The following is a 12,214-nucleotide window of genomic DNA, read 5'->3' as shown; positions in this document are numbered from 1 at the left end:
TCCTCTTAAACTGACTCTTATACTGACTCAGTACATCTAAATATAGAAAATTGCTATCAGTTGATTTGGAGATGCTGTCTGTGACAGGTTGGTGTTACATCCAAGGGGAGATATTTCTCACATCAGCTTAAGAAAAGGAAACTGAATCTAACCCCAGTCTCATAAAAAAAAAAATATGTCTGTTTTGTGTTGTTTCACCTGTGTGAAATTATACTGAAGTGCCTTGAATAATACAAACCCTATTTTTTTACCTCTTACTCGTAGAAGTTCATCAAAAATAAGCTGCCAAATAATACAAATAAAAAGTAAAAGTAAAAAAAAAAAAAAGAAATGATTGTGTTTTGTTTCTCCATCATTCTTAAAAAATGAAGGAATCTTAATCATCAATTGTTTTTAATTGCAGGACATTGGGGATGGCTGGTGGGAAGCTCGCAGCTCCAGTGGAGAACAAGGCCTCATTCCAGAATCCTATGTTGAAGTAAGTATCTAGCTAACTATTTACTAATGTAGAAATCACTTCCAACCTTTAGCTCTTTTAATACAAAACCACTTGAGAGGGCACCTAGCCCTATATTGCCAACTGCATTTAAAATATTTAAAAATTAGTTTCAGTTGAAATTTTGTTAAACATCCTTTAAATTGATAACAACTGTAATTCTGTCATTGGAAAATTCTATAAAATAACCTTTTGTTCTGATCCAAATGTCTACTTCTATACCATAAGAAAGCTGTTTATTAATTAGTTTGGAGGATGCGACTTTTACTAAAAGAAAATCATTATTAAAGTCTATATTGTCTCAAAAATTCTTATAAATTCCAATGTTAATGTTCTGTTTCTTTATCAAAATGTGGTTTTAGGATTCTTTTATTATTGAAGATTTAAACTTTACAATTCAATCACAAAACTAATTTTTATTCACTGTAATGTTGATGTCTTACACTGCAAGAAAGTGTTTTTTAACATCTTTGTTTATAATTCTGCCCAAATTTTTCAATGTTACTTTCTACAGAAATATCAGTACAGACATTTCTCCAAATTCCAAGTTTAATCCAGCATAAGCCAAAATATCTTGATTCCAGTACCCTTTCATATTTGTTGGGTGTTGAAGAAGAAATAGAAAGCTGAATATGCCAGTTGTACCTAATATAAATTTGTCCCATTTTTTTTCAACTGAAGTATTTTTTCCCAAATCTGCTTCTTTATAACTTTCTGAAAAATGGATATTTTTTGATGAAATTTTCTACAAATATCTTTCAGGTGATGTAGATTATGATTATATTGGAATTTTTTGAGAAAAAAGTTTTCCAGAGTTGGTGGGTTACAATTTTGAATTAGAGGCTGTCTGATTCTATGTATTTCTTGTAATTGTGTAAAGATTAATGAGTCATTATATCTTGAGTAACACTTTTGTAGTATTTTAACTGTCTGTCATCGTTGCAGAGTTTTGTTAGGAATTATAACCAGAGGTCAGTTTCCAAGGTGGAAATCCAATGGAATACATCTCAGCTGGGAATTTGAACCTGCACAATGGGTTTAATCTGTCCTTGAAACAATTTCACTCTGTAACGTTTCCTGAGTTATTGGATCAATACAAGTAGACCCTTCTTCATATTGTGTATCAAGGGGAAATTCAAGAGTGTTAGATGAGAATAATAAGCCAGTGCTGAAGAGTACAAGACAATATCTGAGTGTGTGTGATGTGTTCACAACAATCCCACTTAAGCATGTGGCTTATCATCATCATCATCATCATCACCCAGTGTTTTAAATCCAGGTTTTGTTCCCATTAACAGGGGGTGGGGTGCTAGATCTATCTCATTGCTATAGCAACTGCCCTCACACCATCTCACCATCTTGCCCAGTTTTGGGCATCCTCCTTTTTCAAACCAACCCTTCCATTCTCCTCCTTCACCTTTTCCTCGGTCTACCTTGCTTTCATATTGTGTTCTATTCAGCCTCCTACCAACATGTAGCTTCCACTGTTTATCTCCTCCTCCTCTCTTCTGCATCCCATCACACCGTTTCCTCTTTCATATTCACCCACTTTAACTCCTCTTTTACACTCTTAGCCATCCTTCCTTTGTTAAGTTTGCATTGAAAGAATAAAGGTGCCATAGAGTAAAAAAAAAAAACTTTTAGTTTTGCAAAGAACAAAGCAACTACTCTTCTGCTGGTGCCATGATAAAATGCATTTGGTATGTTCTCTTCTGAAAGACATTCCAATAATGAAAATGATGCTGAAAACAGAATCTGTAAATGGAATGAAGTCCTCCAGCCTGTCTGCAAGAGAAGTTACTCTGAATATGTGTATACACACACACACACACACACACATACATACACACACACATATACATACATACATACACACACATATGCATACATACATACACACGTACACACATACATACATACACATACATACACACATACATACATACACATACATACACACATACATACACACACATACATACATACACACATACATACATACATACATACATACATACGCACACACACATATACATACATACATACATATATGACTGCCTAACCCATACCAGCTGGGAAAGTGACTGTAAAGTGATATGTGTGTATGCATATAAACACATATATACACACATCATCTTTATATCTTTCATTGCAGACACAAGAAGGTGTGTGGGTGTGCATAGATAGGCATGTATGTGCACATCAACAAAAAAATCAGTAGTGGTGCATTTGAACAAAAATACCTTTGTGATATTTACTTTGCCTCAGTTACAGAGACACTCCCTTGTCATTGTTGTCATCGTAAATGCAGTGAAGCAGTGATTGGCCCATTGGATGACATGTGACCAATGATATCATTGTTCACAAAATACATGATATGAAATATAAATAAACAAACAACCAAGCCATCACGCAGCATGCCTGTTAGTAACTGATAAAGACTTGTGTTTTTGTTGTTTCTTTTCTTTCACAAAGAGGCCACAGTTCTTAAGCCAACATTCAGTTACACAATCTACCTCTTTCAGTTGGAAAACCACCGCTGAGTGGATAGTGTGACATTGCAGATGTCTTATCCACTGGCTATCATGCGATGTGGCCTCTCTGCTGCTTTGATACTGCATTGTATCTCAGCTTAACTTCTTTCCTTCTACTATCTTTCTAGCTTTCTTCCATTCTATGTTATCTGTGCACACACACACACACACACACACACACACTCTGTCTCTCTCCCTCTCTCTCTTTACTCTTTCTCTTTTTTCTTCTCTTCTTACTCTGTCTTTATCTCACTCCTATCTCTTGCGCTATCATTCTTTTTGTCTCTTTTCTTTTTCTTTTTCATTTTCTCTCTGTCCCCTTCTATGCAGTTTTTGTTTCAATTCTCTCCAATATCCTTTATTTTCTAGCAACGACCACACTCGAAAGGTGTATTTTACGTGCTACTTGCAAGGGAGCCAGTCCAGCAGCACTGGCAACGACCATGTTCGAATGTTGTTTTTCATGTGCCACTGGCATGTGCCGGTAAGGTGACGCTGGCAACAATCACGCTTGAACAGTGCTTTTCACATGCCATTAGCATGGGAGCCAATCCGTGGCCCTGGCAACGATCATGTTCGGATGCGCTATTAACGTTTCACTGGCATGAGTGCCAATCAGGCGGTACTGTCATCAGCCACTTCAGCGATTTTGATTTGTTTTCACTTGCCTCAATAGGTCTTCTCAAGCAAAGTTCATTGTCCAATGAATGAAGGGTACTCATAAGTGGGCTGGTTACACCCACTGGCATACACATCTTCAAAATTTGTTTATTATTGTATTGTTATCTAGATTCCAGTCCCACACGTGTTTCTGCAGCATAAGTGTCCTAATGTCCTTTGATGAAGCATTCACGTGCATGTAGTTGATTCACTTTCAATACATATTCATCCCACATCTATGCAGCTTTGTTCAAGGTTTTACCCATTCAGGTGGGTGAAGCAAACTGAGGATCCAAGTGTTAGATAATCCTTCTTAAAGCATAAGGTTACATGAGAGTAGAGATTACTTTGAAATACAATATGAAAACCATCTGGAATTCAAAAGAACACTTTTCTGAGATTTCTCCTTGCATGGCGAGATCCAGAACCAAGTTGTTTAACAAAATGGCTCCTCCTCTTTCTACAAGGTTGGATTCTTTGGCTCATTGTCAAAATGTATTTTTGCTGTCTTTTCTCCAAGTATTGCCATGTCCATTAGCTCTGAACTTCCTGGTCTAGTACCTTCTGTCAAAACTTTTAACCTTTTAGCATTGAAACTAACCACATCCAGTCCAAATATTCTACCACTTTTGTGTTCAAACTGATGGGATCCAGCCTCTCACACCTACCCTACAGTGACATTCTAAAAATAAACACATCATTGAAGTATCAAAGCTACGAGATAATGTATGGTTAATTAAAATCATACAGGTGCATTGTTTCTCTGTTGATCTTCCTGTTAGTCATAAATCCTTCAAAAATCCTTTGATAGTCATAAATCCTTTTATTCTAACAAACCTTTCCTCAAACTTCTGCTCTTTGAAACTCATTACCATCACCTTGTTTTCTTCTAGTCTCTAATATTCAGTCCTTTAAGCTTTTTGTTAATTGACATCTTTTGGATTTTTAGGCCCCTTCTTTTCTCTCTTTGTTATCCTTTACACTACAATGGCCTCAAGACTTGTTTGGAACAAAATCATAAAAAAAAAAAAAAAAGTTACATAGTCATTGCCCTCTTTGAAAAGATGTGATGCTCTGCAAAATTTCAGCTCCATAAATCCAAACTTGTGACCTAAATCTTGGAACATATTGACCTACATTCTCTTTTATATATTTTAACATATTAATTTCTTTTATTGAGATAAATCCTTTATTATATCTTCCAAATTTTTGTATTTTCCAGATCTATTCTCTTCCAGAACCATCTTTTCCTCCACCTCCTGTCCCTCAACAGTTTCAGAACAGCAGTTACAACAGTGCCACATCTTACCAATATAATGATGTCACAAGGAACCATGGTAGTGGAAGTTTTGTCTCCCACCCAATCCAGCCATCAGCACCCTCCAAACAAGCCAGTTTTGACGATTGGGACGATGATGATTGGGATGATGACTATGATGATGATGCTTCTAGTTGCGGCACTGCAACAACACAGGTCAGTTCAAATGTTACCGATTTCCTTCATGTATTTCATTCATTTTTTCTCAGACAATATCTTTATTTGTGCTTGTAACATCTTATGGATTTTTGTCATCTGACAATAATAGGAAGATAAAAAAGAAATGAGTGAGAAAACATTGGTCTTTCTTTAAAACGGGTTCACCAGGGATAAACTGTTGTCTGTAAACTACATAGTTGGTCAGGACTAAAGAAAGATGAGATTGAGAGAATGTTGATTTACCTGACTCATTATGTTGGAAAGAAAGTTCTGTTGCATTTCAAGATGGGAAAGAAACAAATACTTCTTCGGTCTTAATTGATAAATTTAATCAAGATAATATTTTCCCTGATTATTGATAGCGTAATCCCTTCTATTTGGCAAACTGTGGATCCTTTGAGTAATTCTTCAGGTTTTTCAGAAATGAAACATTCGATATCATTTTTAACCTGTTTGCAATTAATAAACATGTTTTTTGCTTCTAATTAATGTTGTAATGATCTGAAATGATGATAGTCTGATAGAGCAAACCCAGAAGAATAAGGAAGATAAGGCAATACTTTGATATTTAATGCCATAATATTTTCTTCAGGGATTTAGTCAACATACGGTCTTTTACAATTGACCAATAATGGCTGCTTTTCTGCAAATTTTTGTGCAATATTTCCAGTTGATGACAATACTTCTCTGCATTGACTGTAGTAAAGTTTGAAATTTTTGTTCTTATAATTCAGCACTGTAACCTTACACAGCTTTTGTAGTTCATTCTCATCATTTTAATGTCCACTTTCCCATGCTTGCATGAGTCGGGTGGATTTTATTGAAGCAGATTTACTGCCAGATGCCCTTTCTGTTGCTAACCTTTGTTTGTTTCCCAATAAGGTAATGTTTCCCTATGGCCAGACATGTTTTTGTGAAATATTCGAAATGTATAACACTGCTTGTATGACAGTGACACTCATTTACAACTGTCATGCTATGATGATTGTAATACAGAGGTGTCCTATAAGTCCTTCGATCATTGTATAAGTGAAATGACTTAGTAGCAATGGTACCATATGAAAAGCAATAAAGGTTTTTAGTTAAAATTTGTTGAGGTATTTTGTAGTACATTTGAGCAGTCCACTTCATGTTCAATTCACTTGGCTGGAATGTTAGCTGCACTGCTGGTTTTATGAGTCGAACCTGTTTTCCAGACAATTAAGCAATGACAAGATACTGTGACCTCTGGAGATATGCTGTGATTAGAAGACTCAGTAAGTAAAGTGAGATCACAGCCATAGCCTATACCAGTGTCACATAATCAGCCTTTTAAAAAGTACTTTTGAATCGTTGGGTGATATGTCATGCTTGAGGAGACATATTGAGTCATGCAAAATAAAAAATAAAAATCACAATAAAAAATGGAAATTGTAGTTGTGGCCGATGCCAGTGCTGCCATGCTATAAGCACCATTTATGCATGGGTCGTTGCCTGTACCACCTGACTGGCTCTCATGCCAGTGTCACGTACAAAGCACCATCCAAACGGGGTCAATGTCTCCACCCGCTCCAGACTGGCTCCTGTGCTAGTAGCACGTAAAAAGCACCATCTGAACGTGTCCAATACCAGTGCCACCTGTTTGGTTTCTGTGGTGCTAGTGGCGCGTAAAAAGCATCCACTACACTATCGGAGTATTGGCGTTAGAAAGGGCGTCCAGCTGTAGAAACATTCCCAGATCAGATTGGACCCTGGCATGGCCTCATGGCTTGCCAGTCCCTAGTCAAAACCATCCAACCATATGCCAGCATGGAAAACGGACATTAAACGATGATGATGATTTGTGGGATTAACTTATTTTCTTTATACCCTAAAACCATAGCTAACCTCTGCCCTTAACAGACCTTGGGATCTTAGCATCTGCTCTCATGTCATCACTGTTGTTGGTGTCATTATCATTGTTGCCACCATTTTTCTTAATGTTTTCTTGATCTTGTTATCTTGTTTTCCTGATGTCTTGTGTTGCCAACAAATATACGAAAGCAAGGGAAACAACTTTCATGTTAGTTGCCTGGCTATCTATGCAGCTCTCTAGCAGAGAAAAGTATAAAAGATACTTAGAACTGATTGTGAGAGACATCTTTGAAGATAAACTAGAAACAGGTGTTGTCCTGAAGCTTCAGTATGTGGCTCTTGTGTTTAAACCCATTGAAAATACATCTTGTTGTTGTAACTATTGCCATCATTGGTTTTGTTGTTGTTCTTCTCATCATTTGTGTTCTTATAATAGTCTTTGTCTTCAGTGTTGTCATTTCTTCTAGTGTTTATGCTCTTTTGTATTTTTTATTTATTTCTTCCTTGTGTCAATTATTTTGATGTTTTTTTTCCTGTTGTAATTTTTATAAATGTGTTTGTTTTGTTGCTTTTGTTTCAGAATGTCACTAACAACAATCACCAACCAGACTCCCAATCAATCCAGTCACACGAGACCAGGAACTCCACACTACACACAGCTGGCTATGGCACCATAAAAAAGAATTACAGCAGGTATGGATAAAGAAATAAATTAGTAACCTTGTCTTCAGAATTGAAAAATTTTTGATTATTTGCATCAACACATCATATCAGTTGGTTTGATATCTAATCATCAGCAAATGTGTCTTATTTTTGGATACTAACTGCAGTAGCATCAGGTTAGTGACATCTCTAAAACATGAGATCAATAGTCTACGAAATTATAATCTTATTAGCAATTGATCTCAGTTTGTCAATACTTAAAATAAAGAAAACTACTACAAATACACTTGTGTATAATCTCCACTATTAATTACGGGCAATGGAATCTCTGAAAACATATTTCATGCACACTGTATACTAGCTGTTTAGTATTATGATACTTGGAAACAAAAGTAGTCAGTTTTATTATAATTGCTGTATAAAACACATTGGAAGAGTTCATCTATCCGAAACTTAACAAAAACCAATTTCGAAAATTAACCTTTGAACTTTATTTGTGTAGACTATTAAAAAAAGGTCTTAAAAAGCATTACTGCCAAGAATTTTCAAAGTGATTGTCCAGAATGTAATACTTTCATTATTAGGAAGGGCGTCCAGCTGAAGAAAATCTGCCTGATCAAATTCGTCTGACCCAATGCAAGCTTAGATAAGTGGATGTTATGCAATGATGATGATATTATTGTAGTACATATGCATAAACTAAGATATGCTGCAACTTGTGAACAGAGATAATGAACTTTACACCATTTTGTTGTGTTGTTTTGGTTTGTCATGTTGCTTTTGACTTTTTTTTTAATGTATTAGTAAATAGTAAACAATGTTGAACAATATGATCTCTGATGTTGGCATGCTTATTTAATGTGTTATCACTAGCATAGAGAAATATAACATTAATATAGTAATTTAAACTCTTGTCACACATCTCTTAACTTGGTCAATAAGACTGGAAAGTTGAGTGACTTTTACTTATCATGTGTATCTCACACTCCTAATTTTAAAGTTTAGAAATGAAAAGAGTGCATGTTATACACAAATGGATACAGTAAAACTATTACTTCTATGGAAGATGAGAAGTGAAAAGAAATCTCTATACAGAGAGGTCTATAGTACATGTATATGGTATTCTTTTAGTCTTTTATTTGTTTCAGTCATTTTGACTGTGGCCATGCTGGAGCACCGCCTTTCAGTTGAAGAAATCGACCCCTAGACTTATTCTTTGTAAGCCTGGTATTTATTCTATCAGTCTTTGCCGAACTGCTAAGTTACAAGGATGTAAACACACCAACATCGGTTGTCAAGCAATGGTGGGGAGACAAACACAGGCACAAACACACAAATATATACATACGCATATACAACAGGCTTCTTTCAGTTTCCGTCTACCAAATCCACTCGCAAGGCTTTGGTTGGCCTGAGGCTATAGTAGAAGACACTTGCCCAAAGTGCCATGCAGTGGAACTGAAGTCCAAACCATGTGGTTTGGAAATTTTTAAATATTCAGGCATGGCTGTGTGGTAAGAAGCTTGCTTCCCAACCACATGGTTCAGGGTTCAGTCCCACTGCGTGGCACGTAGAGCAAGTTTCTTCTTATATAGCCTCAGGCTGGCCAAAGCCTTATGAGTGGATTTGGTGGATGGAAACTGAAAGAAGCATGTCATACATATATATATGTGTGTGTGTGTATGTATGTATTTGTGTGTCAGTATTTGTTCCCCCCCCCCCGTCATTGCTTGACAATCGATGTTGGTGTATTTACGTCCCCACGACTTAGAGACCGATAGAATAAGTACTAGGCTTACAAAGAATAAGTCCTTGGGTCAATTTGTTCGATTAAAGGTGGTGCTCCAGCACGGCCACAGTCAAATGACTGAAACAAGTAAAAGAATAAAAGAATGGGTAAGTTTATGGAGGTAGTGTAGGTGGTGTAGTGGCCATCAGTTTTATCAGGGACTTTGAGATTAGTTGGAAGAAATGATGGAGTTATACTTGGACTGGAGACCTGACCCCAAACATTTACAATAAGAGTCGACTCTGCTAAAGGTATTTGATAGATTAAGTTTACTACAGTTACCTGTGCCCAGCGTCGCCTTTCTGTCACTTGTGCCCGTGACATGTGTGAGAATTTTCGAGCGAGATCGTTGCCAGTGCCCCTGGACTGGCTCTTGTGCGGGTGGCACATAAAATACACCATTTGAGCGTGGCTGTTGCCAGTACCGCCTGACTGGCCTTCGTGCGGGTGACACGTAAAAGCACCCACTACACTCTGAGAGTGGTTGGCATTAGGAAGGGCATCCAGCTGTAGAAACTCTGCCAAATCAGATTGGAGCCTGGTGTAGCCATCTGGTTCAGCAGTCCTCAGTCAAATCATCCAACCCATGCTAGCATGGAAAGCGGACGTTAAACAATGATGATGATGATGATGATGATGATCCTTTTAGGCTTCATAAAGAATCAATCAAGCTCTGGGCTCCATGTAATCAACTAACCCCCTCTCCCCCCCCAAAAAGCTGCTAGTCTTCTGCCAAAATTTAAAAGAATTTCCATTCATTTCTTTGTTTTTCTCTGTGTGTTCATTCCTAGGTTGCTCTTTTTTTTTGTTTGTTTGTCTTCTTTATTTATGTTGCATTTTATTATATATTTATTTGTTTAATGAACATTCTGAAATGGTTGTGTGGTAATAGGTTTGCCTCCCAACCTCATGGTTCCAGGTTCAGCCCTACTGCATGGCACCTTTGAATGGATTTGGTCGATGGAAACTGAAAGAAGGCCTGTCATATGTATGTGTGTGTGTGTGTGTGTTTACATCCCTGTAACATAGTGGTTCAGCAAAAGAGACCAATAGAATAAGTACCAGGTTTTAAAAAAAAAATAAGTACATGGGTTCAGTCATTCAACTAAAATTCAAGGCAGTGCCCCAGCATGGCCACAGCTTCATGACTGAAACTATTAAAAGATATAAAATTTCTTCATTAGAAATTTAGTCCAGCAGCTGTAGTATTTTTATTTTTATTGTTTATTATTATTATTATTATTATTATTATTATTATTATTATTATTATTATTATTGTTATTGTTATTATTATTATTATTATTATTATTTATCTTTCTCAAATTACTTGACTACATTTTTCTGACTGGAATTCTTTTAATTTTCCACATTGTGCACATGCGTATATATGTGAGTGCATTATCTAATTTCACAGCTGTATCTAATTCTTATATTCAGAATGACAATAATGGTAATTTAATATGGCAGTTCTAATAGTCAATATGCTATGCAATCTGACTCATTAAGAAAAGACTGACATTGCAGTTTTTCTCTCTCTTAAGCACTGAATTGTGGAGAACCTTGTATAGAGTAAGCAATTCAATTAAATTGTTTACACATGCGTGTGTGTGTGTGTGTGTGTGTGTGTGTGTGTGTGTGTGTGTCTTTGTGTTCGTGTTCGTCCGCCAACAATCGCTCGACAACTGGTATTGGTTTGTTCACAAGCTCTGTAACTTAGCAGTTGGGCAAAAGCAATTGACAGAATAACTACTCATCATCATCATCATCATCGTTTAACGTCCGCTTTCCATCCTGGCATGGGTTGGATGGTTCAACTGAGGTCTCGCAAGCCAGATGGCTGCACCAGGTTCCAATCTGATCTGGCAGTTTCTACAGCTGGATGCCCTTCCTAATGCCAACTACTCTGAGAGTGCTTTTTACTTGCCACCGGCACGGGAGCCAGTCAGGCGGCCCTGGCATCAATCACATTCGGATAGTGCTTTTTACGTGCCACTGACATGGGAGCCAGTCAGGGGGCACTGGCACGGGCCACATTCAGATGATGCTTTTTACATGCCATCGGCATGGGAGCCAGTCAGGTGGACCTGGTGTCAACCACATTTGGATGGTCCTTTTTATGTGCTACCAACACAAGAGTCAGTCAGGAGTCCTGTTAATTTAAAGATTGGAAGTTTTGCATCATGGAACCAGTGTTGGTTTCATCTGGATTGCTTTTAAAGGAATTAAAGTGTTTGTTGAGATTTGATTGAAACATTGAGAGATTAAATGGGTTAAGTAGAAATTTTTTTTTTCTTTTTTTTTTTTTCTTTGCCAGTGTAGGCTGTGTGGTAAGTAACTTGCTTACCAACCACATGGTCCTAGGTTCAGTCCCACTGTGTGGCACCTTGGGCTAGTGTCTTCTACTATAGCCTCGGGCCAACCAAAGCCTTGTGAGTGGATTTGGTAGACGGAAAATGGAAGAAGCCTGTTGTATATATGTATATGTTTGTGTGTCTGTGACAACTGATGCTGGTATGTTTACGTCCCTGTAACTTAGCAGTTTGGCAAAAGAGACTGATAGAATAAGTACTAGGCTTACAAAGAATAAGCTCTGGGGTCGATTTGCTCAACTGAAGGCGGTACTCCAGCATGACCACAGTCAAATGACTGAAACAAACAAAAGAGTTTGCACTTATGTTGCATTTCGTAAAACAATGTATTTCGTATAACATCTCCTCTACAACAAATGGAACTATTCTGTGTGAGAGTTCTCTCTGGGTTCT

At 37.1% G+C, this 12,214-nt stretch overlaps 1 protein-coding gene across 1 annotated transcript in view; it reads left to right on the top strand.

Moving 5' to 3' along the window:
- The window catches only part of LOC106883367 (sorting nexin-33), a 154,226-nt gene that overhangs the window by 113,946 nt on the left and 28,066 nt on the right, over positions 1-12,214 (top strand). The window contains exons 3-5 of the mRNA XM_052969796.1: positions 404-478; positions 4,913-5,164; positions 7,581-7,693. Of these exons, the coding sequence (XP_052825756.1) occupies positions 404-478; positions 4,913-5,164; positions 7,581-7,693 (440 nt within the window). The remainder of the gene's footprint in view (positions 1-403; positions 479-4,912; positions 5,165-7,580; positions 7,694-12,214) is intronic.

Source organism: Octopus bimaculoides, chromosome 7 (assembly GCF_001194135.2).
Source record: "Octopus bimaculoides isolate UCB-OBI-ISO-001 chromosome 7, ASM119413v2, whole genome shotgun sequence".
Lineage (NCBI taxonomy): Eukaryota > Metazoa > Mollusca > Cephalopoda > Octopoda > Octopodidae > Octopus > Octopus bimaculoides.
This window is presented reverse-complemented; position numbering and strand designations above follow the sequence as displayed.